Below are 25,140 nucleotides of genomic sequence, written 5' to 3' on the forward strand. Positions count from 1 at the left end.
GGTCTAGGGGACCTCCAGAAGGGGTGGAGGAATTTCTCAAGTTCTGTTTACATTTTGATATGGGGCTTTCAAGGGTATTGAGCTCTGTTCTTATTCTAATAGAATAATAATAATAATTCTAATAATAGAAGGGGCTTCTTGCCCTTGGCTTGGGCTCTGTTCTTATTCTAATATGGGGCTTTCTAGGACGTTAAGCTGTAAGCTGTTTTCTTCCTGTAAATGAAGTAAGGTAAAGTTCAGCTCTTACTCCCAGGGGCCTGGGATGGCTGTACTTGTGCTAACGCTGAACTTGAGGTGGAATGGCCTTGATTTTTCTCGGCCTCCACACAGACAGGTTCTGTTCTGTTGTGGATTGGAGGGACCTTCAAAGAATCTAGTTTTTCATACTGATCAAACTGAAACTGAAAGCTAATTTTTATTCTTTTAATATCCTATTAAATTCATTTTGTTAGTAACTTGTTTAATATTCCCACATCTATTTTCTTAGGTAAAATTGGTTTATAGGGACACCTGGGTGGCTCAGCGGTTGGGCATCTGCCTTCGGCTCAGGGAATTATCCCGGCATCCGGGATCGAGTCCCACATCGGGCTCCTTGCATGGGGCCTGCTTCTCCCTCTGCCTGTGTCTCTGTCTCATTGTCTCTCATGAATAAATACATATAATCTTTTTAAAAAAAGAGTTGCATGCTCTACTGACTGAGCCAGCCAGGCACCCCGAGAAGATGCTAATATCTGAGTAGACTAATATGCATAGAGAAAGCTTTAGAAATTATTCAGAGTTGCCTCTCAAAAATAACTCTGGACCTGGAGAGTTTCATGAGTGAATTCCCTCAAACCTCCAATAATTCATATGCCATATACATAGAAGCCACCCAGGCATCCCAGCATGCAACTCTTGATCTAAGAGTTGTAAGTTTGAGCCCCATGTTGGGTGTGGAGATTACTTTTAAAAAATAAACTTTTTTTAAAAAAGATCTTCTTATAGCAATTTTGATAATTTAAGTATTTTCTACAGAAATCATACATTTCAACAAAAGCCTATTGAATGGGAGAAGATATTTGCAAATTATATCCAACAAAGGGTTAATATCCAAAATACATAAAGAACTCACACAACTCAACACCAAAAAATAAATAATTCAATTTAAAATGGGCAGACTACCTAAATAGACCTTTTTCCAAAGAAGACACAAAGATGGCCATCAGACACATGAAAAGATGCTCAACATCACTTAATCATCAGGGAAATGCAAATCAAAACCAAAATGATATATCACCTCACACCAGACAGAATAGCTGGTATCAAAAAGACAAGTGTTGGGAAGGATGAAGAGAAAAAGGAACGCTTGTGCACTGTGGATGGAATGTAAATTGGTACAGCCACTATGAAAAAACAGTATGGAAGTTCCTTGAAAGTTAAAAATGGAAGTATCATACAATTCAGTAATTCCACTTCTGGGTATTTACCTGTAGAAAAAGAAAACAATTTAAAAAGATATATGGGATGAGCACTGGGTGTTATACTACATGTTGGCAAATCGAACTCCAATAAAAAAAGACAAAAAAATATATATATATGCACCCGTGTTTATTGCAGCATTATTTATAATCAAGATATGGAAGCAACTCAAGTGTCCATTGATAAATAAATGAATAAAGATGTGGTGTGTACAAACATACACACAAGAATATTACTTAGCCATAGGTCATGCATGGAACTAGAGAGTATTATGCTAAGTGAAATAAGTCAGATAAAGACTAACATCATATAATCTCACTTATCTGTGGAATCTAAAATACAAAACACAAGCAAAAAACAGACTCATAAAAACAGAGAACAAATAGGTGGCTGCCAGAGCAGAGGGGAGGGGAGGATGAATGAAAAGAGGTAAAGGGGATTAAGAACTGTGCATTTCCAGTTATAAAATAACTCACAGGGAAGAAAAGTCCAGCATGGGGAATAGAGTTAATAATACTGTAATAATTTTGTATCATGACAGATAGGAACTACACTTAATCTTGGTATTTTGTAATGTATGTAATTGTCAAATCACTATGTTTTATACCTGAAACTAATGTTAATATTGTATAACTATACTTTAATGAAAAAAAAAATCCATACATTTCATGTGTATTTTTCAGTTGAGCTCTACAGAGCATGTGTTAACAATTTTAAAATTTCCTGTATCTGTTTTTATACCCCACGTTTTATTTCTATTTTAGTTCGGATGGATATTCTTTCTTCTTGATTAAAACTACTGGAGGGATGCCTCAGTGACTCAGCGGTTGGGCAGTTGCCTTCCGCTCAGGTCATGATCCCGGATCCAGGATCAAGTCCCGCATCCAGCTCCCTTCGAGGAGCCTGCTTCTCCTCTGCCTATGTCTCTGCCTCTCTCTCACTGTATCTCTCATGAATAAATAAATCTTAAAAAAAAATAAATAAATAAACTACTGGAAGTTTGTTCTCCATTGTTGCTGTTTTTCAGACTCATTTGTTTGATGTTTTACTCTGTTAAATTTTTCTACTTCATTGTCTCCTCTTGTCATTTCTTTATCCTGTTATTTACTAAGATTACCTTATTCTTTTTTCTAACTTCTTTAAATAAGTCTTTTATTTCATTTCTTAAAGATTTTGTTCATTTATTTGACACAGAGAGACAACACAAGCAGTAGAAGCAACAGGCAGAGGGAGAGGGAGAAGCAGGCTCCCTGCTCAGCGGGAGCAGGATGTGGGGCTTCATGTGGGGCTAAATCCTGGGATCCGTGACCTGAGGTGAAGGCAGACATTTAACCAACTGAGCCACCCAGGCACCCTTCATTTACTTTTATAAAAAGCATTTAAGGCTTTGAATATAGCATTAACAATATCCTACAAAATTTGATATGTAATGTTATCTCTTAAATATCATATAATAGAGTGTTTGTCTTATCCTTGTTCTGGGTTCCTGGGATAGAGCTTTCAAACCACTGGAAATTCCTGAATGGTAAGAGTAAGTGTCTTTCTTATTCATGAGGGACCGTTGGACCTTACCTGAGTTTATGCTAAGGATATGACCTGGATGGGGATTGGTCATGATGGCAAGACCAACCATGTGTTTAGAGGATTGTGGCTTTGAGCCACATGAAATCAGCCTGAAGAGGGAATGGAGATTGAGTTCATTCACATGGTTCAATGAATCATACCTATGTAATGAGATCCCAGTGAAAACTCAACACTGAACCTCTGGTGAGCATCCCGGTTGCTGAGCATATCCATATGCCGTGGGGATGACCCAACCTGATTCCACAGGGTGAGGGCACAGAATCTCTGTGTTGGAACTTCACATTATGTGTCTCCTCACTTACCGTCTTGATTTGCATCCTTTAGAATACAACTGTAATAATGAGTATAGCACTTTCCTGAGTTTTGTGAGTCATTCTAGTAAATTATTGAACCTGAAGGAGGTCACAGGAGTACCTTTGAATCTGTAGCCAGTTAGTCAGAAGTGCAAATAACCTAGAGGCCCCTAAACTTGCAGCTGCCACTGGACATGAGAGCAGTGTTGTTGGGATTCTGCGTCACATCCATGGGGTGGGCTCTGACTCTGGGTGGTTAGTGTCAGCATTGCATTGTGGCACTGTAGTCGATACAATAATTAATATTTTATTTTTAACACACACTAATCATTTTTCTCTAGTAATTTGATACTCTTCCCATCTTAAGATGTAAGTCAAGCCAGTCACATTCCACTTATGCAATGTTTGGGGCTTTTTGTTGTTGCTGCTAAGATAGAGAAAGAGGTATAACCAATCCACCAACACGTAATCCATTTCTTTTTAAAAAAATATTTTATTTATTCATGAGAGACACACAGAGAGAGGCAGAGACATAGGCCCAGGGAGAAGCAGGCTCCATACAGGGATCCCAATGTGGGACTCGATCCTGGGACTCCAGGATCACGCCCTGGGCCAAAGGCAGATGCTCAAACACTGAGCCACCCAGGCATCCCTCCAATGACCATTTCATCTGTCATGACTCTACTCAAACAAATCACTGGTTTCAACACCTTTCTGACTATAGTTTTTTTTTTTTTTAAAAACCTTGTGTTTATGGGGGCTAATTTAATGGTGAGAGGTAGAAACACAGTTACTGCATATGAGGTTGATCTATAAAGTTGCTAATCCAATAACAAATTATTAATATTCCCTTCTGCGGCCAAAGCAAGCCATGTCTGAAAAGTAGACGAAAACAATATTCTATTAAATTGCTATTATTCCTCCACATGCATTATCCAGTGCTTCAGTGTGAGTGCTTGTCCAGTGGGTACTTGGTTGGAATGGCAGAAGCCTCCAGAAAGGTGGGTAGGCTACAGTGTTTCTATTTTTAGGGGAGGTCTTTTTTTTTTTTTTTTTTTTTTATGATAGTCACAGAGAGAGAGAGAGAGAGGCAGAGACACAGGCAGAGGGAGAAGCAGGCTCCATGCACCGGGAGCCCGACGTGGGATTTGATCTCGGGTCTCCAGGATCACGCCCTGGGCCAAAGGCAGGCGCTAAACCGCTGCGCCACCCAGGGATCCCTAGGGGAGGTCTTAGCGAAAATATGGTCAGAGTGAAAACTTAACAGATACTCTGGCAAACACTTCTGCCATCAGGCATATCACCATGGCAAAAAGTGCTACAGGATAGTCACTAAGCAGGGCAAAGGAACCTTTCTGATTAGTCAACGTTTCTGAACGGCCTTTTCTCCACCCTCTTAGTCTGCAGGATTGTATCTGAGGTGTATGAGAGCCCACTGCTAGACATTCCAAAAAGCAAGAACATATGCATAAATATCAAATACACACACACCCATGGGTGATCCACATAGTGAAGCTGACTAACAAGGGCTTTTAAAATTATGCTTAATATGTTCAAGAGCAAAAATTAAAAACATGGGGAGCGGGAATACACCTATTTTCTCTCTTGAAGATGGAGAACTTCAAAAGAGAATTGGAATGCGTAAACAAGAAATTTGTTATTTTATGACTAAAAAAGATGCAACACTTAAAATTAAGACTTTGTAAATGTGCTTAAAAGCAGACAGGGTCCTAGTGGCTCACTCAGTTAAGTGTCTGACTCTTGATTTTTGGCTCAGGTCATGATCTCGGGGTCCTAGAATAGAGCCCCATGTCAGGCTCCACACTCAATGGGGAGTCTGCTTGGGATTCTTTCTCTCCCACTGTCCCTCACTCCCCGCCCCCCCCCCCCCACCGCCCCAGCTCATGCTCTCTCAAACAAATAAACAAATAAAAATAAATAAACTAATAAATAAAAGCAGACTAGAAAGCAAAAGGATAAGACTGGTAAGAGAGCACATTGACAAAAAATATCCAAACTGAAGTACAGAAATTTAAAAGAATGGGAAAATCCAGAAAAGAACCTTAGAGATATGTGGGATGCAATAAATGGTCTAAAATTTGTATGATTCAAGTTCCAGAAGAACAGGAGTGAGGTCAGGGAAAAAGCAACAGTGAAGAGAGAAAAATTGAATTTTCCAAAACTGATGAAAGTATCAAGCTAAGATTCAAAGAACTCAATGAACCCCAAGCACAAAAAATACAAAGAAAACCACCCCAGGGTACAACATAAACTGTGGAAAATCAAAGAAAAGGAGAAATTCATAAAAATAGCTAGGGTTGGGAAGGAGAACACACTGTTTTCAAAGGAACAACAATAGCACTAACAACTGATTTCTCAGAGAAAACAATGGACACCATAAGACAATGGAAGAAAACTTTAAAAATGCTGAAATATCTTCAAATTAGAACTCTATACACAAGGAAAAGAATAATTCCAAAATGAAAGGAGACAAAACTCATCAAAATTTATAAAGATGTGTAATAGTTTTGTATGTCAACTTCTCCTCAGTAAAGTTTTAAATATTTTAAAGGAGAATAAATACATGTCTCAGCCAACAAAAAATAGAAGGTCCACCACTAGGAATCATGAACTAAAACAAAAAGGAATTCTTTAAGCAGAAAAAAATAATCCCACAGGGAAATATGGGATTTCGGGAAGAAATAAGGGAGAACAGAAAGGACAAATATGTAGGTAAATATAAATAAATATGGATACATAAATTAATGACTTGTGGGGGTTAAAATGTGTGTAAAATTACATACACAGGATAGTAACACAAAATATGGAAGGGTGTTAACAAGGTTAAAGTGTTCTAAGGTTAGCATTCTTGAAGAAGTAACAAAAAGTAGTAATTTTTATATGACTGTGACAAATTAAGGATACATATTGTGATTTCCAAGGTAACCACTAAAAGAAGAGCTTGATAATGCATTACAAGCTAATAAGGAGAAAAAATGAAATAACTTTTTCTGCCTGCAATATCTCAAATAATTTAAACACTTTCAATAGCAAATTATTCAAGACTCTCAATCTGTAAAACAATTGAGTTCCTATACTGTTGGTGTAACCAAATGCCTTCTACCATGTAATCAAATTTTTCTGGTATCTGATTTAGAGTTGTTTTCCAAAAGAGCAAACTCATAGGTTTAGACAAAAAACAAATATAAAATTTTAGTAAATATTTTATTTGAACATGTTAAAGCTTAACTTTGTAACCACTTTTTATTCTTTTGTCATTGAAATCTAGCAAACTCTCATTGGAACTTATTTGCCAGTAGAAAGGATGAAACCAGAATGTTCAAGACATTCTAAAATTCTGAAAAAGATTCATGCATCCCATCAATCACCACGTGTGCCTCCCAAACACTGTTCTTCCACAATCTCCGTCCTCGGTACTTCTTTCAATGCTGGGATCGTTGATTAATCTGCATTTCCTTCCTCTTTTCACTTGATCCCTCACCTACATATGTCCACAAAGGACTTACCTGCAGTGGAAAGTTCAGGGTATTTTTGTAGAAATTTTTTGGATTGTAGTCCATCAGTTTCTTAATGTCCTCAAAGAATCTTGCCTTCCCATCCCAGGCAAAACCTACATTCTGTGAAATTTCACCATCCAAGCTGGAGTCAGGGTTGGGTTGATTCCAGGTAAATCAATTATAGAAGTTGGAACTTGCTTGATGCCAGAAGCAAACTTTGCTTGGTTTGGTAGTAAATAAAGTTAGGCATTAACATAAACTGTGAAAATTGAGGGTATAAATGGAGCAGTGGCAGAGGAAGGGGTCCCTTGGAGATAGTCAGTGTTTCCTTGGTTTGAACTTCAGTGCCACACTGTTAATGCAAAACCTCTGACCACTAGGCCCAGGTCCATCAGGAAACACGTGGCCAAGGTGGGCTTCACACTGCAAAGGAGAGAAGCCTCTGTCATTTCTCCACTAAGACAAAGTTCTTTATGTAAAACTAGACAGGTGAACCCCACATGGCCACCCCACTCCAGTGTTAGACACCTGTGTGGGAAAAAAGTCCATTGCATCAGAATGCACATAGGAAATGAAAGAATATAGGGGTGTCCGGGTGGCTCAATCAATCGAGTGTCCAACTCTTGGTTTTGGCTCAGGTCATGATCTCATGGGTCACGAGATGAAGCTCCAGGTCAGGCTCTATGCTCAGTGGGGAGTCTGCTTGGGAATCTTTCCCTCTGCCCCTCTCCTCACTCCCACAGTCATGAACGTGTGAACTCTCTCTCTTTCAAATAAATAAATAAATCTTTTAAAAAAAGGAAATGAAAGAATGCAGAGTACAGTAGTGGTAAACAGCTATCAGCAAGAAGGTGAAGAAGTTATTTAACTCAGGCCTTGATTTACTCATCTATAAAATGGGGACTAATAATTATACCTACTTAATAAAGCTGTTGTGATGATTAATTGATACAGTACATGTAAAGCATTAATACAATTCCTGGGGGACGCCCGGGTGGCTCAGCGGTTGAGCGTCTGCCTTTGGCTCAGGGTGTGATCCCGGAGTCCAGGGGCCGAGTCCCACATCGTGCTTCTGGCATGGAGCCTGCTTTTCTCTCTGCCTGTGTCTCTATCTCTCTTCCTCCGTCTTTCTCACGAATAAATAAATAAAATCTTAAAAAATATATATAATTCCTAGGTAAGCACTCAATAATGTTGCAGCCAGTGTACTATTTTTGCTGATGGTAAGACTTTGCTATACTTATCTGCTGCCTCTGATGTTTTCAAAAACTAAAAAAGTGAGTACCCAAGAATATAAAAGTGAACCTGTTGTCTGGATTTAAGGCACTATCTCCTACCAGAGCCACAGCAGGAACAGCGTAATGTCGCTTGCAGTGTCACTCTGCTAGTGACACACTGCAGGGTGGGAAGGACGTGGAGAGAAGCCAAGCACATGGAGCCATCCTGAAGCCTCTCCCTGTTCAAAAGAATGTGAAGGGCCAACTCCTTTCAGACCTTCACTCTGTCCCATCTCTGGAAGGCTAGAATGAGGAAAGGTTACTTCAGAGTGGCTCAGGAAGGTTCTTTCTCTTCCCTGCACTGCCCAGAACCATGGGAGAGGGGATCAGAAGCAGAAAGCATAGAAACCCAATGTGTTTCAGTGACAAAAGTACACCCATGTTGTACTACCACGTATGCTCTCTGTGGTACCCAGGCTGGGCAGCATTGGGAAAACCAAACAGACAAAATAAAACAAAACCCCTACCTGCTTGCAGACAACCTCGGTGCGAGTTAATCCTAATGAGGTGTCCACACGTCTCAGGATCCCCGTGTCCCTTTCATCAGAGCCAGATGTCCCGTGTGCCTCCGAAAATGCAGGCCATCCAGTGCCGGAGCAGTACTTTTTCTCGGAACTGTGAAGACATTCACCATCCTGCAGCTGCTAAGATGTTATTAACAGACAAAGAGCATTTTATGCCCCAACTCATTTTTCTACTGAGCAGGGTCCGAGCTCCTCTCTCCCCTGCCAGATCCCAAGGCCAGTTACATAAGCAATCAGTTCCACGGGAACTCTGCCCACTGCACTTTCACTATTAAACACGTCTCATCATCGTCAAAGGATCTCTTGTTCCTTTGATGCTTAAGGCTTCTCTCTCGATGTCCAACAGGGACCAAAAAACACTAGGGGCTTTGTGACCTGTGATGCATATTAGGAAACGCAGATCAAATCCAAGGGCTCTAAATGTAGAAAGGGGGAAGCGGAAATGAGACACTCATGGTCACAGAGGGCATGAGGGTCTGGGACCAGCAGCATGAGGCCTGATGAAACGCCCACTGTCAGCAGTGGGATCTTCGGGTTACCTGCCTGCTTGCAGAGATTCCAAAGCTGCCTCTGCCATTTCTTAGCTGGGTGACACTGGGCAGGTTACGTACCTGCTCCAGGCCTCACCTGTAGCATAGGGATAACATTACTTATGTTAGAGAGATATCTTGAGGATTTACGGAGATATTCTGTGGGGCACAAGTAAGTGCTTATGAATGTACACTGTAATAGTTAGTAAGGAAGCCTGGACACCTGAGCCAGTCACTGCAGTGAAGTGACCCTCCTGGGCGAGGCCCATAAGAACTAGTAATGCTGATGTGGGAGAGGGCCAGAGGGGCTGACCAGAGGAGTGAGAGGGCAACAAGCAAGTCCACTCACCACAGACCCACTCTTCAAGTGTTTTGAAAGGTGAGCTCCCTTTAATGGCCCTAGGAAAATAGAGTGAAAGTTTTTTAATAGTAGGGAGATGGCTCTCTTCTAAGGAAGAAGAGATAGCTCTTCTCTAAGGGAGAAGAATGTATTATAAACTCTGCAAAAAAACCCCCCCCAAATAACCAAAACCCCAAACAAAAAAACCCCCAAATACCAAAAAGCTGAGTGAAGAGCAGGACAAATGGCAAATAAATCTCTAGACTGTGAACACAGAAGGAAGCTCAGTTTAAAGCACAGACTCCAGCAAACAGTCTTGTGTGAATGGAGTCATTCTCAAACATTTTCATCTCAGGGCTGCTTTATACTAAAAATTCCTGAGGATCTCTTTTCTTTACATGAATTACATGTATCACTGTTTAACAAATTAGAAACTATAATAATTTTAAGATATTTATATGTAAGTTATTTTTAAAAATAATAAATTAATTACCTGGTAACATAAATAGTCTATTTTTTCTGACAGATAATTGTATATTCTATAATGAAACATCTACTGACAAGAGTTATAATGTCTTACAATTCTGCAAATCTCTTTAGTATGTAGCTTAAACTTAAGCTTGACTCTTCATATGTGTTTCTGCATTCAATTTGGTACAATGTTATTTTGATTGACATATAGGAAGAGGATGTGGCCTCATGGATATGCAGTTAGAAAAGACAGGGCCTTGTAGATCCCCTAAAAAGGAACTCTTGGAGTGCTCCTGGAGTATTCAGATTCACCAGGATTTTAGAACTTTGAGGAGTAAAGGCCCTGACTTCTGAAAGATTTAGGCATAAATCCGGGCTCTGTTACATCTGTGTGATCTTGGCAAGTTAGTTCATCTTTTAAAGCTTCAGTGCCCTACTGGATAGAACAGTAATGGTCTTATTACCTCATAAGGTTGCTGAGAGGATTACCTGACATGCTTTCAAGGTATAGTGTATTTAGCAGAGTGTTAGACACATGGTATGTAAGTCAGTAGCTACGATTTTTAAAAATCATTACTATCAATAACAGATATCCATGAAATTTGAGCAGCTGTGGGTCCAATTTTTTTTGCAAGCCTTTTTGGAAGGGTTCAAAACTATACACCAGAGCCACCCTGGCCCAGGGAAAAACATTTTAAGTATCTTTTAATCACAGCCTTTCCACTCTTAACATTACATGTAAACCAGAGATCATTGAAGGCATTTTGGTGGAGAATTACAAATATAATACATTTTTTAACGAATGAATCTAAGACTAAAAAAGTCATTTAAAATGTTTATGGGAAACAATAAATCTTTACTGATAGAATATACAGAATCTGGAAATTTTACCAGGTAATACGAGAGGCCCATCATATATAATTTAAGATTGGAAATCTAACTTTAAGGCCAATTTGAAGTTCCAATATACATATTTAAATGATGGGCAGATTACAAGGCTCTCCCTTGAAAAACTAAAAAACCATACTAGATCATCTCTTTTCATATACACTTAGAGGTGTTTTTTTAGTTTTCTTTTTTTGTTATGTGTTTGTGTATTATATGTTTACATGTTTGTTTTATGTTTATTTGCTTTGGTTTTCCTTCATTTTTGGAAATTCCATAGCCCTCAAACCAACAGCAGAGGCACTTGATGACAACTGACAACTCTAACATCCTAGGAGAATTTCCATTCATTTGGAGGAATGGGAACACACAAAACAGTTTTAACCAGTGTTACTTACTTAGTTACTTATTACATGTGGGACATCCAGATGTAATGTAAAAAGGCAAATAATATCAGCTTCTCAGATTCCCTCTATTCTAAGGAAATGTAGGAGCATGAAGTATGTGGCCCCATGGCAGATTTTAATAAACACTTCCAGAATTGGTATATGTGGGCAAGGAGAAAAAAGGGAAACATAGGAAGTAGGGGAGGGGAGGGAAGCAGGGGCAAAGTCACATGATTCCAAGGTTAATAAAGCAACAGTCTTGCATCCCCAAGGGAGTGATAACATTCTAAGAGTGTTCTTGACCCGGAGACCTTGGATCAGAGGCATCTGATTTGAAGAGGAGGCAGGTCTCCTGGAACATGCACCATATTGGTGGTCTGTCAAGGCAGTATTACAGGTAGCAGTGAGTCCAGCTGCCCAGAGACACTGGTCCCACATCTACCTGACTCTTGGTTGACAACTTTTCCCCTCATTTTGACTCTATCTATAAAAGCATTTGAAGGAATGTTTGCTTTTTCTCCACCTCTGCCTTGCTATTATTAAGGCTGGAGACTAGGGACAGACAGAGAGAGGGGGAGAATGAGAGGCAAAACAAGAATATATTCCTAAGACTATCCTTTTGAATGAGAAGCATGCTCAGGAATATAATTTCCACTTACAGATTCTCATTAATTAGAACATACTCATAAGAATTCCTCATTAACAAAAATTTATCCATATGTATAGCCCAAAGAAGGATTTATCTCTAAGAATAATCATTGCTAACATGTACTGAATGCTTGGCATGTGCCAGGCATTGCACTGGTGCTTTTACATGCATACCTTTTAACTCAGTTAATCCTCTCAACAACTTTCTGAAGTCGGTATTACTCTCATGCTACCACATTACAGGTGAGGAAATCAAAGCATGAACTGGTTAAGAGATTTGCCTAAGGTCACACAGCAATGGAGCCACTCTACTGTACTACTTCTCCTATAAACAAATACATCTCTAATAAGAGTATATTCTGGAACATAAAAGATTCTTATAAATAGTCTTCTCCTAGTGTCAGTTATAGCAGCAACAGCCAGAAAATGAAACAGAAACTTACTCCAAAGTCCCTAAGAAAAGAGAAACTTTTGATTAAAACTAAATGATTAAAGAAGAAACAGATAAGTTTGGTGAACTGGCAGCTCAGCATACCAGCCTTTGGTAATTGGGCTTTTGGAGAATTGGCTGGTTCTCCTGTTAGTCTTGGCTGCTTCACTATCTCAGTGACCTGAGATTGATCACTCAATTTTCTTAATTTGGACTAGCACTGTGCTAATATGGTAGCACTGGTCACACTTGGGCTTTTAGGTTTAAATTAATTAAAATTAAATAAAATTTAAAAGTTATCTTTAAGCAACGTTTTGAATGCTCAAGAGCCACATGTGGCTACCATATTGAAAGAGCAGATATAGAACATTACCATGATGGTAGAAATTCCTACCAGACAGAGCGCCAACATTCTGTGATTCAATGATACGCTGCTGTGGTAAGGGGATGGTGGGCACTGGGCAGGAAAAGATCTCAACTTTGCTAGTGCAGAAATAAGAACACCAATGAAGTAAAACAATGAAGAATGTAAAGTAGACAACGCTCTTACAAGGGATGACTTTTTATCCTCGGCCTTCACAGTCCAAAGATAGAAACAGACCCACAGTTTAACAAGGCAGTCCTTTACATCTTCACACCATACACCTTTTTTGACTAAAAACAGGTTGGCTATCTTGAGGTCCTATTTCTCCTCCTTAATAGAACCAAATGTCAAGGAACCAAATGTCTCAGATGTATGTGTCACACATTTTACTGTGTTAAAATTAACCTCTTTCTCTCAGTTTTCTCCAGGACATCCTAGGCCGACTGCTATCTTAGATGTCTCTTCCTCAGCCATTGACAAAGTGAATGAATCTGGGCAAAGGCCTGCCCTTTCATAAGCATGAAGGGAAATCAATCCTAATTGTTCCTCATCCTTGCAGGCGGGGTCTGGCTTTCCAAATTCAGCCCACATTAGCAGCCAGCAGCCCAAGAAAGCCCAGTCTGCTCAAAGCCCAGAGGACATAATGAAGCACTGCCTAATGGAAGATTCACAGAGCTGGCTTGATTTATATTTTATTCTAAACCAATTTAGGGTTGATGCAGAAGAAAGGAAAATATCTTTGAAGTTCTGAAAACAGGACTTCAAAGATGTTTTCCTTTCTTCTTCATCGAATCTACTTTTTTTAGACTGTTTCCTGCATGTCTAAACAAAAAAGCCTTTGTTGAGAGATTTCAGATCCTGATTGACTTAAAAGAGGCTTTGAAATCAAGGGACAATTAAATTTACTTTTAGCTATATAGAAGAGGGCATGGTATTCACTACTGTCAAGCACTGTGGGGAATCTATCCTCATAAAATTCTACATTTGCCAAATTAAATTATAAACCCATTTTTCCTGGGAGAGATATAGTTTTAATCACATGGCCAACTAAATACTATTATGGTTTAGATTTCTTTAAATACTTTCCAGGAAAATATTCTAATAGCATTATCTTAAGGTGCCTACAAAGTTTTATTTGTTTGCTATTTCTCGGGGATACAGAAAGAAAGAATATAGGCTCAGAAGTCTCATTAACTGTTCTAAATGCTAGAAATAATCAAGACAGGCAAGTATTTTATATAAATAGCTCTTCTTATAGCAACTATGCCAAATGAGGAGGGCAATTAAAAACAACATGGGTATGTATTTATGCAAGGCTTCAAACGAGACAGAGCTGTAAGAAATCTGGAGGTCTGTTCTCCTTCGGTACCTCCCGATCCTTACCTGAAGAGTGGGCTGTCACAGCACACACAGTGATACATTCCTGATTCCTTGTTATTCAGATAGACCCCACTGAAAGGCTGAAAGTGAATCAGATAGATTATGTGTAGGGTTCTCATAAGACCAGCAGGAGATGATACAACAAATTTAAGTCCAAGATTCAGTCCTCAAATAAAGGAATTTTTGTACTAGTTTGACAAAGTGCAAATATCACCAGAAAGATTATAACCTGCCCAATGAAGCAGCCTGTAGGCTTATCACAACTGGCCTTTATTGTGCCAAATATTCAAATAATGACATTAATAATGCTTTGTATTTATATAGCTCCTTTCATCCAAGAACATCAAAGTCTGTGAAAAAGTGAGAGAACAGTCCTCTGGATTGTGTAAAATTTCAGACTTCCTTTCAAAAGAGTTAATACAATACAAATCCAGTCCACTGTCTAAAACACTGTGAAATCTTCAATTAAAGACAGAATATAAATACAGGAAAAGCATAGCTCTGTGGGCTCTTGGTTGTGCCTTTAATATGCCTCACGTGGTGCTTAGGACATGGCATACTTAATAAATGTTTAAATAATGAGTTAGATTATCCCAGTACTAAGTTACTACTTAGATGAAATTACTTCATTAACTGTGGCTTAAAGAGTTTGCAGGTTTTCAAAGGTCTCCCAAGAAGAACACAGGGGACGTGAGGCAATGAGTCAGCCAAGTCAGTATTTTTCAAAATGTTATTTTGAAAACTGGATCTTGTTGTTAGAAAAAGAAACAAAGACCTTTTTACCCAGTTCCTTTTGTTAAAGTAAATTAAAAGAAAAACAATCAGACCTCTCACACAGGCCAACCACCGAAGAACCATAACCAGAGTCTGGTGGCAAGCGCTACCCCATCTTATGGGTCAAAGAGAAGCCACGGCACAGAATGGGTGACCAAGAACTGACTTAGGAAATAAGCTGGACTCTTCTGCTCTTTCTAGATTTCTCAAATCAACAAATTCACAGGTCAAACATTCAGATTCCCTGTGGTAGTATTAACAGCACATTTTCAGTGAGCCACATAATGGACAATTTCAAAATAACCCACTGAGCCTACCATCTGGGCACACTTGGACATTTTCCCTCTTTAAAGACTCTAAACTTAGCTGCAGAAATCTGAAGAGTGGTAAGCTGGTCTTTTTATGGCCTGTGCTCCTGGATGCCGGCTCCCAACCTTGGCATAAACCAGCATCTGCAATGAAGTTTCACATCCCTCCCACCTGAGCTGACAGGAGACACATGCCAAGGGACTACCAGTCCTTCAGCTGATCTGGAAAGCTGACTCACAGCATCCAGACAGTCTGATAAAATTCAAAATGTCATTTTGTCATTGCAGGGGACAGGTGAACAGAGGAAGTGACAGGCAACAGGTATCACAGTAAAAAAAGTAAATTAGAAGGAATCCTTAACTGACACATTTTATGAAGTGACCCCTATCCACTGCTTCCCAGACTGACTTCCTGATGTCTCCCTCCTCCTGCCTCAATTCTGTAGAAGTCTTAGCATTAATTTAAAGCCAAACTCAGCTTCTACCTCAATCATTCATTCTGATATGCCCTTGAAAACCTAGTATGTACTCAGTGCAGGGCTGGGTGCTAAGGTTACAGAGACTACAGGAAAAACCAGGGACTGAACTGGCAGGCACCTGAATCTGGGACTTCCCAGCCTCCAGAACTGTGAGAAATCAATGTGGTATAAGGCCCTCAGGCTGTGGTATTCTGCTACAGACAGACTGCCTGGACCAATGGGATGTCTCCCTTCCTTGATCCTGTCCATACAACATACCTGTTGGAAACAGATGGCACACTCAAAAGGATACTGCAGATAATTTCATACAGAATAATTTACAAAGGGGGGGCCAGGCCCAGTCTTCAGGGAGGGTGAAGCACTGAGAGGGTGAGCGGCTCTGTGATCACGCCACCCCTACCAGGCCTGTGGGGCAAAGGAAGGGGCAGTCACCAGAGCCTGTAGGTGAGAGCAGCCTGCAGGAGCTAAGGCCTGTACTAGAGAACTCTGGATCCTGACTTCTCTGTTGTGTCCTCTGACCTTGCAGGCATCATCTGCTGGCCAAACCTGAGCAGTAGTCAAAAGTGAAGGGAGTATATTATTCTCCCCAGAGCTCAGAACAGAGTGAAGCACATGGAGAGCGGATCTGTAGGGCATACAGAGGAAGACGTGCAGACAACTCGCCTTCTATTGATATTTAACTTTTAGTCGTTGCGCAACCAGGCTTTAAACTCCTTTATTGTGTCTCATGGAGTGCATGTTTTTATTGCTGCCTGATAAAAACACGTGCAACTGAATTTTTAAGTTGGAGTTACCAAATAGAAACCTGAGATGCGTTACTTCTCTTTCCTTAGCAAGGCTTACAGTTAGTTCTGCAATATTCTAAAAAGTTACACGTGGAAACAGATCAACTGAAAGGAATTTATAACATTACTTAAAATAATGGATGATGCTCATTTTGTAAAATGGCCAAATGCACAGAGTATACCACACCATCTGTTTGAGAATCCCACAGATTTATTCTCCTCAACATCTGTCAGCTCATCTCCAGGCAATGTATGTATACCAAACACTGCCTGGCTCTGTCCCTGAGAAAGGGCTGGCTTAGAATATTCTGGGATATACCCAATTGCACAGAGAGCATCACATGTGGCTCCCCTGAACTATCTGCAATAATGACTGTGTCTCTTTCCTCATAAAAGATTAATAAAATCCCATCCACAGGAAGTTTTAAAAAAATACCAGTACTGTACAAGAATCGACTGGGATCTGCTGGCCTGACAATTTTAGCATCAGAGAAGTTGAGGGCACAACATGATTATACAAGGCCATGTGCACGTAGACAGCTGTCTCAACTTCACAGGGGCTGCTAAAGAAAAGAGAGAAATACTCTCAACTTTGCAAAACCACCACGGTCCATTCTATAGGGTCCACTTTGCCAAAGAAAATGTCTAATAACCATATTCAACAGCTCTATTTCAGGGGTTATATTTGGGTCTAAGACAAATATTTGTTAAGAAATGCTGTGCTGGGGAAACAGTACTATCCTGAGGACAATTCTCTCAGCAAATGAACAAACGCTGAGCTTAGTGAATCCTGTTCAAATAATGTCTGCACCTCTTAGCCTGCTCTCTTGTTCAGTATTTTCTCCCTGAGTGTGGACTTTAGTCAGGCACCATGTTCCGGGCCAGGGCTATCTCAACCACAGCAACTGGTCAGAAGGGAAAGCACTGGGGAGAGCAACCTGCTTTGGGGCCTGAGCACATGGATAGGGGTTGAGAGGTGGGTCTGAATGAACAGGATGAGGGGAGAAGGGAGAAGAAGGACATGGGTGGGGGCCTCAGGGAGAAGGGAGGCCAGGCGGTCTGACAGCTTAAGGAAAGACAGTGTGGTCCAAGTGCAGAGATGAAGAGGAAAAACAGCCAGAATGAGGGCAGGGGGCAGAGCCTGTAGGGCCTAATTAACCGTTTGTCAACTTTCCTCTTTACCTTGGAAGCAGCAGGAAGCCACTGAAGGATTGTTAGCAGGGGAGGGATGCAGGTGGATTTGTGCTTTAAGATCTCTCTGGCAGCCTTGTGGAGAAAGGCAGCCAGAAGAGCCGGAGGCTGCTGCCCACCGCTGTGCACCCACAAGAGGCAGGGGTCATTGGGGCACCAGGAGGCGAGGGTGGAGACAGAAGGAGAGCACCTGCAGGTTACGGTACACAGAAGAGGTGGGCAAGGCGACAGAGGGGATGGATGCATCCAGGGCATCCTACAGATGGATGGACAGCGATGCCCGGGAGGGAGAAGCACAAGGAGGACCAGACTGGCAGAGCAGGATGTGGGTGAGTTGGGCTCAGTAGTATTTATCCCAACCCATGCAATCAACCAAATTATCATCAGTGCAGCTTACTGGTTCTGTTCCTTTTTCTCTTGTAACATAGAATTGCTCTGGAGTCAGCTTCTTTTGCCATTCACTCTTGGTAAGAGGCAGCTCATGCTTTGTGAGAGACCCTGTGTTGTTAAATAGAAATTTTTAAAAATTAAAACAAAAAAAAATTTCTCCCTTATCCTTTCTCCTACAGTGCCTGGCCACCCAGCAGAACAAGGCCACCCCTTCCCTCTCCCATGCCTTCCTTCCTTCTTCACAGGAACCAGAAAGCTCCTGTACAAAATGCTTCAATTGACTCACTAGTTTAACAAGAAAGGGGTAGCAAGCAGACAGCCAGTATTCCAGTCCCACTGGGGCACAGAAGCTAAAGAGGCAGCTGAAGAATGAAATAATGCAGAATAAATTCTTCTCAGGTACCCGGGGGGAGAAATTGATCCTCCTTCTATTACTATGTTGAGAGGAATATTTCCTATCAGCTGGGAGTAGCTGAATGATTGGAGAGGAAAGAACCTTGAGCTAGTGGGTTATTAAACTCTTCTCCTTCACTGGTTTATAAAAATCTCTCTGATTTTGTTTGTCAATGGAGGTCTTTATTACAAAATCTTCTTGTGTGGAAAAAAGGAGAGTCCCATAGCATATGCTCCTGAAAGGAAACGGAGACCTACCAGAGCCTACTCTTGTGCTTCAATCTTACCACTTTTACTCCAGGGAGTATAAACAAAGTAATGAGGATGACTCTTTTTAGCCAAAGGGGAGAAGGAAGCTTGATATATATAATCAATGTTTCAATCATCCTACTCTAATAATTTGAAAGGATTTTATAAGCTGTTCACCGCAACTTACAAAAGAGAAGATAGGGGCCCAGGGCCTTATGTCACCTGACCACAGCAACAAAGATGAAAGTGGTGTCACCACCATATAGGAAACTGTCACCACCATAAAGGAAACATGCCTGAGTATCATATTAACATTCATTTTTGGTTACCATAGAAGATCCTAAATAATCTTTCAGATAAGAAAAGGCTTGTATCTTCATTGCTAGCTCATAATACTATACAATATGGTATTTCAGTATTGTATATTGTTGAATGCTATGGTTGTTTACATTTTATTAAAAGGTTCTTAATCTGTTAAATATATTAAAGATTGTCCTAAAATACTTTTTATAAGGTTATGGGGATTTCTTTTTTACTCTGGAAATACACCTCTGAAATTTTCCTATGAAAATATAGCCCAGGTATACACAATTTTTCTGGATCTCATTTCTTGGGGGAGTTAAGCAAAATGTATTTATGTGACAATTATTACTGCTCAGTAGCTTTCAGAGTTATGCAGAATGTCAAGTAATAAGTGGATAAGAAATGATAAACTTTTAAAAATATCACCATTTTTACAATCACTAAAATAATAACCAACTCAAGCAAGAATCATCAGGGGATTCTAAAATCCTGGGTGAGAGACTGTTGAAGAATGGAAAGGTCACACATTTTCAAAATATCATTAATTACAAAGGAAGAAAATGTAGCTTTACAATGGAGAAATGTACAAGTCACCACGTTAACCAAGTAAGCCAAGTCAGCATCACCAACAGCGGGGCAAGCCGACATCACGTGCCTCGGTGTGAAATACCAAAGACACATCACCTCCCTGCCCACTGCACTGCATCCATTCTCAGAGAGCCCACTGAGGACTTCTCAGTGAAATCTAGAACACTTCATCCTTCTCTGGCACTTCTCCGTACTACTGATACTTGACATTCTCCTATGGTGTCTTTTATTTCCTTTGACTTCCGTGGCACCCAATACTCTCGTCTCTCCTGTTATTCCCTTTCAGTATCTTTCCTCAGCCCTGCCTATTCATTCCCTCTAGCCATCCCTGGAATACTGGTATCCTTCAGATGAATCTATCCATCCTAGGCTCACTTCTCTCACCAAATCACACTTGCCCCATAGGTGATTTTATCCAGTGAGTAGCTTACAGTACCATCCACGTGATGAGACTCCCAATCTATTTTACTCTCCAGCCTAGATCTCTACTGAATTCCAGATCCACAGATAACTACACCTGGATATCTCCCAAGGATGTCCCGTTTCAAACACAATACACAAAAGGACTTCATGTATCTCTCCTCCCCCAACTCAACTATGCTCTTCCTCTCATGTGTTCTAGCTTATTGACCCCATGCTTCAAACCAGAATGCCAGGCCACTAGGCGGGACTCTTCCCTTTTCCCTGCACCAAGCCCTGTTGGTTCTACTTCCTAAATAACTCTAGGATCTGCTCATTCTCTAGGATTTGCTAAGAGTAGAAAGCTAATGGGGGGGGGGGGGGAGGGCAGAAGGGGAAGGCAGATCAATGAAAGTCTTTAAAGCTACCATAAGGATGATGGCTTTTATTCTGAGTATGGAAGTCATTAGAAGGTAAGCAGAGGCATGACATGACCTAATATTTAAAAGGATTACTGGCTGATATGCTAAAAGATTTGATTACAGGGGATACTTTAACAACCTGGCTGAGAAAAGGAAGAGACCTGGGTTTAGGGTGGTGGCAGTGGTCCAGCTCAGGGTAGTCACATACCAGATGTATTCTGATAGCAGAGCCAGAGGATTTGCTGATGTGAAGTAGAAGAAAGAATACGGTCAAAGGGCACTACTCTAAGTGTCTTGGTCTGAGCAGAAGATGCGGAAGCCTATACAAAGAACAGGTTTGGAGGCTTGTTAATAAAAATGCCAGTTCAATATTCAAATGGAGATGTCAAGTAGGCAGTTGGATATATGGATTTAGAAACTGGGGAGAAGTCCAAGGTGGAAATGTATATTTGGGATTTCTTGGCGTTAAGATGTTATTTAAAGCCATAAGCCTGGAAGATCCCCAAGTCAGTGACTGTTGAAAGAACAGAGAGGCCCAAGGGCTGGACTTGGAGGCATTCCAAGATACACAGGTTGAAGAGACGGAGAAGTCGGAAGGAAACTCCAGAATGTGGTGTGCTAGACAGAGATGACTGCTAATTAATAATCATAGGGTTCAGCAATGTGGCAGTCACTGGTGCCCTGAAAAAGCAGTTTAGGTGGAGGAGTGTGTATGTGAATCTGACTGGAAGGTATTTGATACAGAATAGGAGGAAGGAAAGGAAGCCAGTGTGAATACGTAAGTTCTTTCAGGAGTTCTGGAGGTAGGTGGAAGGGAAGTGAGGCCAGGAGCATTCTTTAGGATGGGAAAGATCACAGTGTTCTAGTATGCTGCTGGGAATGATCCAGTGAAGAGGATAAACTGGTGATTTAGAAGAGAAAGGAGAGAGATGTGCAGCTGTTCTTGACCTTGGGTAGAGGAAATATGGAAGACCAATTAAATTATGAAAATTTTATTGACTATACACACTTTAGATAACTATTCAAGGTAATAATGAAAGAGTTTTACAAAGCAATGCCAGCTTAACCACCAATTGAGTGGTGGAAACATTGTGAAATCTTTTCAGGCTGGGTTAGGGAAAGCTGTTTTTTTTTTGTTTGTTTGTTTTAAGAGCAAATGGGAGGGTGCCTAGGTGGCTCAGTCCATCAGACTCTTTGTCTCAGCTCAGGTCTCAATCTCAGGGTCATGAGTTCAAGCCCTGAGTTCGGCTCTATGCCCAGTTTGGAGCTTACTTAAAAAAAAAAAAAAAAAAAAAAAAAAGGCAGTGGAATTAGAACTAGTTTCAATGGGTGTGAACCATAAGGGAAATGGAAGGCACTCCATTTTAGGCAGTTTGAAAGACCAAAATAGACAAAGAGATGTGTCTATTTTGCAAGCCTTCAACAAAGGGCAAGATCCAAAATTTGGATAGTGCCATGTTAGCATGACCCAAGGTGAGAGTGGTCACACAGAGGCCACTTCAAATAGTGGAAAAAAGGAAGGCAAGAGCAAGATTTACTAGTAGGATTTGATTCCTCCTCCCAGAATCTAAACTGGTCTTGAGGAGAATGTGTATATCTGAACCCTGGCTAATCACTAACATCTGTAAAGGAAAGGAGTAACAGAGCATCATGACAAAATACCTTCCCTATCCTTCAAGTCCCTGTCCTGTCATGTCACTCTGCCTGTGTTCTTGGCTTTGGCAAAGATCTTGTATTATTTCTATGGATTTCCAAGAGGAAAGCTGATTCTTGGTACTAAGATTGGCATATATAATCTGGAAAGCTGCATCATCTGCACCTTGAGTTGTCTTTCAGATTCCCTCTGCATTCTCATACTATCTTCACTATCAAAAAACTTGGTTGTTCTTGCTCTTGTACTAGATAGCTACACAGCTTTACTTTGAACTATGCTTTGATAAACTCATTTTCCTTTGGGTTCATTTTTCTCCATGTGCTGTGATTTGCAGAGGCTGCCTTTCTTGTTGGTCATGTTTCATGAGGTGGGCTTACATCTTCTCATCTTTAAAGAACAGCCTCTCTTGGTCATATGGTCACCTACTGGTTACCTCCTTCTGGTTTTGCTAACATTTCTGGCCACAGCTACTATACTGCCAAGTGTCACACATAAGCAAGCCTCGTTTCAATAGATACTTGAGACTAAGGGAATCTATTACAAACTGGCCCAGAAAGAATCCCCAGGCCCACTCTAATTTGCAGACTAGCTTTCTTTCCCACTCTGATGACTGGACTGGTTTAAACAATGCTCAAGATGGTTTCCTAGCAGAGGATTTCCAGAATGTTTTCCCGAAACAAGTTTTCTCCAGATACTTCTTACTCTCCTCTTTTGGTTTGCTCTTGTCAATCTTGACAACAAAATCATAGGGGCTGTGCCTCTTGCGTATCAGAAATCTCAGTGTTGTGGAACTGTCCCCCATCACTATCAACATCTTCTCCTTTTTCTCTCAATCTTCCCGAAGACTATAACATAGGTTAAATGTAGCTACTCTTTTGTCCTTTCCATTTATTTATGTAATTATAATTAACATTTACTGTGTGCTAAGTGCCAATCATTGTGATAAAGCATTTTAACTTTTTTTCATTTATTCTGTACAACCCTACTATTATCATTATCTTTATTCTATAGAAGAAAAAAACAGATTTAAGCTTATGAAGTTCAGGATGTGCCCAAAGACATAGAGCCAGTATGTGACACTGTCAACACCAAAGCCCTTCACCACCAAGCTATTACCGGCCTATAAAATTTTATTTTATTTTATTTTATTTTCTGCCTATAAAATTTTAATGGGTGCCTAATAGTTTGCTGAATTGAACTTTACTGGTTTATTTAAGCATTCCTTAACTGATGGACATTTGGGTTATAGCTAGTTTCTGGTTCTTAAGAGTAGTGCTGTCAAAAACATCTTTGTACACATAACTTTGTTCTTTTGAATTACTTTCTTAGAATAATTTCCCGGGAGGGGGTGTTTGATAAGTTACACAGCTCCTGTTATGTATCGGGAGTCTGACCAAATATTAAATGCTTCTGGAAACTTCAGATCCTAAGGCAATTCATTAGGCTATTTCTGACAACACCAGTACACACATAAAGGACAAGTTTCCATTGAAACCACTATCCTATTAAGGGGAATGAGGAGACCTCCAGCCCAAAAGTAGGATGTTTTCACCCCCTGTGGTTCTCAGAAAACCAATGCTTGGCACACAGTAGGTAGGCAACAAATATCATCAGACTGGCTAAGACACCAAGAGGTGCTGAAGGCCAGGACTGGACATCATGTTGGATCAGCCATTACTCCACATTGCCTGTGCTTTTATTTAAAACTACATTTTGAAACTTCAAGGGATAAAAAAAAAAAAAAATTCCAAGTGACTGGATACATTTTCAGAGAAGACAGGTATTTTTAAATTTCTTCACTGGCCACCTAACACAATCAGAGTCAGAGATGGGACAGCTGGGCAGTTGCCCATGAAGCCAAAGCACAGGGAGCACTAAATTACTACCAAAAATATATCTGAAATACAGTGCCACTGACACAGGTCTCCACAGGTGACTCCATACTAAAAGGTGAAGCAAATGTGCCCCAATCCAACAGAGGAGACAAAGGTATTTCGAGAAGACACACACACACACTCTCTTCAATGGTGTGTCCGGGAGCCACCGAGGAACAATGACTACCAGTCTGAAGGGGAACGAGTTATTAGCCCACGCGTCTCCCTGGGTCCGGGTGCTTCTCACCTGGGAAAAGCAGCACTTAGACTCTTGGAAGGGGACCGCGGCACAGACCACCGGCCGGTCCAGGGCCGAGCGCACCACGTCGGGTCGCTGACCCCACCGCCGCGACTGCGGGCCGGGGGCGGGGAGAAGCGTCAGGGGCTCCTGGGCCCGACCCTTGACGCGGAAAAAAAAGAAAAAAAATCAGTGACGCCCACCCCTACCCCGCCAAATGTACAAGTGTCCTGCGGCAAAGAGCGGCGGACACGGGCGCGTCTAGGAAGCTTCTCGAGAAGGAAGCGCCAGGTCGCCCTCGTCCGCGCAGGTGAAATGAAACCGAAAGCCACGGGGCGGCGGGCCTTGCGCCGCCCGCATCCTACCTGCGTCCCCGTGACCGGCCGCTGAGCCGCCGCCACCAGCGCGGCTCCGCACCGCCCGCAGGAGCGCCTCTCCAAGGGGAAATCCCCGGAGGGCGCGGAGCAGGCGCGCCATGACGCCGTGCGCCCGGGCCCCGCAGAGCCGACGCACGACGTCCCTCGCGCGCCGCGCCCCGCCCCCTCCCTCACGCCCCGCCTCCACCCGTGCACCTCGCCTCGTCGTGGGCCCGCCCTCTCTCAGGCCCCGCCCTCTCTCTCAGGCCCCGCCCCTCCCTCACGCCCCACCCCCTCCCTCTCGCCCCGCCTCCACCCGTGCACCTCGCCTCGTCGTGGGCCCGCCCTCTCTCTCAGGCCCCGCCCTCTCTCTCAGGCCCCGCCCCTCCCTCACGCCCCGCCCCCTCCCTCACGCCCCGCCTCCACCCGTGCACCTCGCCTCGTCGTGGGCCCGCCCTCTCTCAGGCCCCGCCCTCTCTCTCAGGCCCCGCCCCCTCCCTCACGCCCCGCCCCCTCCCTCACGCCCCGCCTCCACCCGTGCACCTCGCCTCGTCGTGGGCCCGCCCTCTCTCAGGCCCCGCCCTCTCTCTCAGGCCCCGCCCCTCCCTCACGCCCCACCCCCTCCCTCACGCCCCGCCTCCACCCGTGC

The 25,140-nt window shown here is 41.9% G+C and overlaps 1 protein-coding gene across 3 annotated transcripts; it reads right to left on the reverse strand.

Annotated features, from left to right (window-relative positions):
- Positions 1–6,541: 6,541 nt before the first annotated feature.
- Positions 6,542–24,658, reverse strand: MSRB2 (methionine sulfoxide reductase B2). Of its 3 annotated transcripts, XR_005355176.1 has the most exons (6): positions 24,501–24,658; positions 18,023–18,123; positions 14,092–14,168; positions 9,534–9,583; positions 8,598–8,745; positions 6,542–7,276 (listed from the first exon to the last, which is right to left on the reverse strand). XR_005355176.1 is itself a non-coding variant. In XM_038529801.1 (5 exons), the coding sequence occupies exons 1-5, from the start codon at positions 24,610–24,612 to the stop codon at positions 7,172–7,174; spliced, it is 543 nt and encodes a 180-aa protein (XP_038385729.1). In that variant the 5' UTR covers positions 24,613–24,658; the 3' UTR covers positions 6,542–7,171. The 3 variants fall into 3 exon arrangements, 2 of the variants coding, with proteins under 2 accessions (XP_038385729.1, XP_038385730.1); XM_038529801.1 differs by lacking the exon at positions 9,534–9,583; XM_038529802.1 differs by lacking the exons at positions 9,534–9,583; positions 14,092–14,168 and having other exon boundaries at positions 8,598–8,774.
- Positions 24,659–25,140: the final 482 nt, after the last annotated feature.

Source organism: Canis lupus, chromosome 2, assembly GCF_011100685.1.
Source record: "Canis lupus familiaris isolate Mischka breed German Shepherd chromosome 2, alternate assembly UU_Cfam_GSD_1.0, whole genome shotgun sequence".
Lineage (NCBI taxonomy): Eukaryota > Metazoa > Chordata > Mammalia > Carnivora > Canidae > Canis > Canis lupus.

Bases quoted from the DNA above. Each gene is read 5' to 3' on its own strand.
- MSRB2 (XM_038529801.1), bottom strand. From the start codon at position 24,612: ATGGCGCGCCTGCTCCGCGCCCTCCGGGGATTTCCCCTTGGAGAGGCG. The intron at 18,124-24,500 runs GTAGGATGCGGG...TTAACAACACAG, and splicing joins GGCCGGTCACGGGGACGCAG to GGTCTCTCACAAAGCATGAG. The intron at 8,746-14,091 runs GTAAGGATCGGG...ATGTCTTCACAG, and splicing joins TGTGACAGCCCACTCTTCAG to TTCCGAGAAAAAGTACTGCT.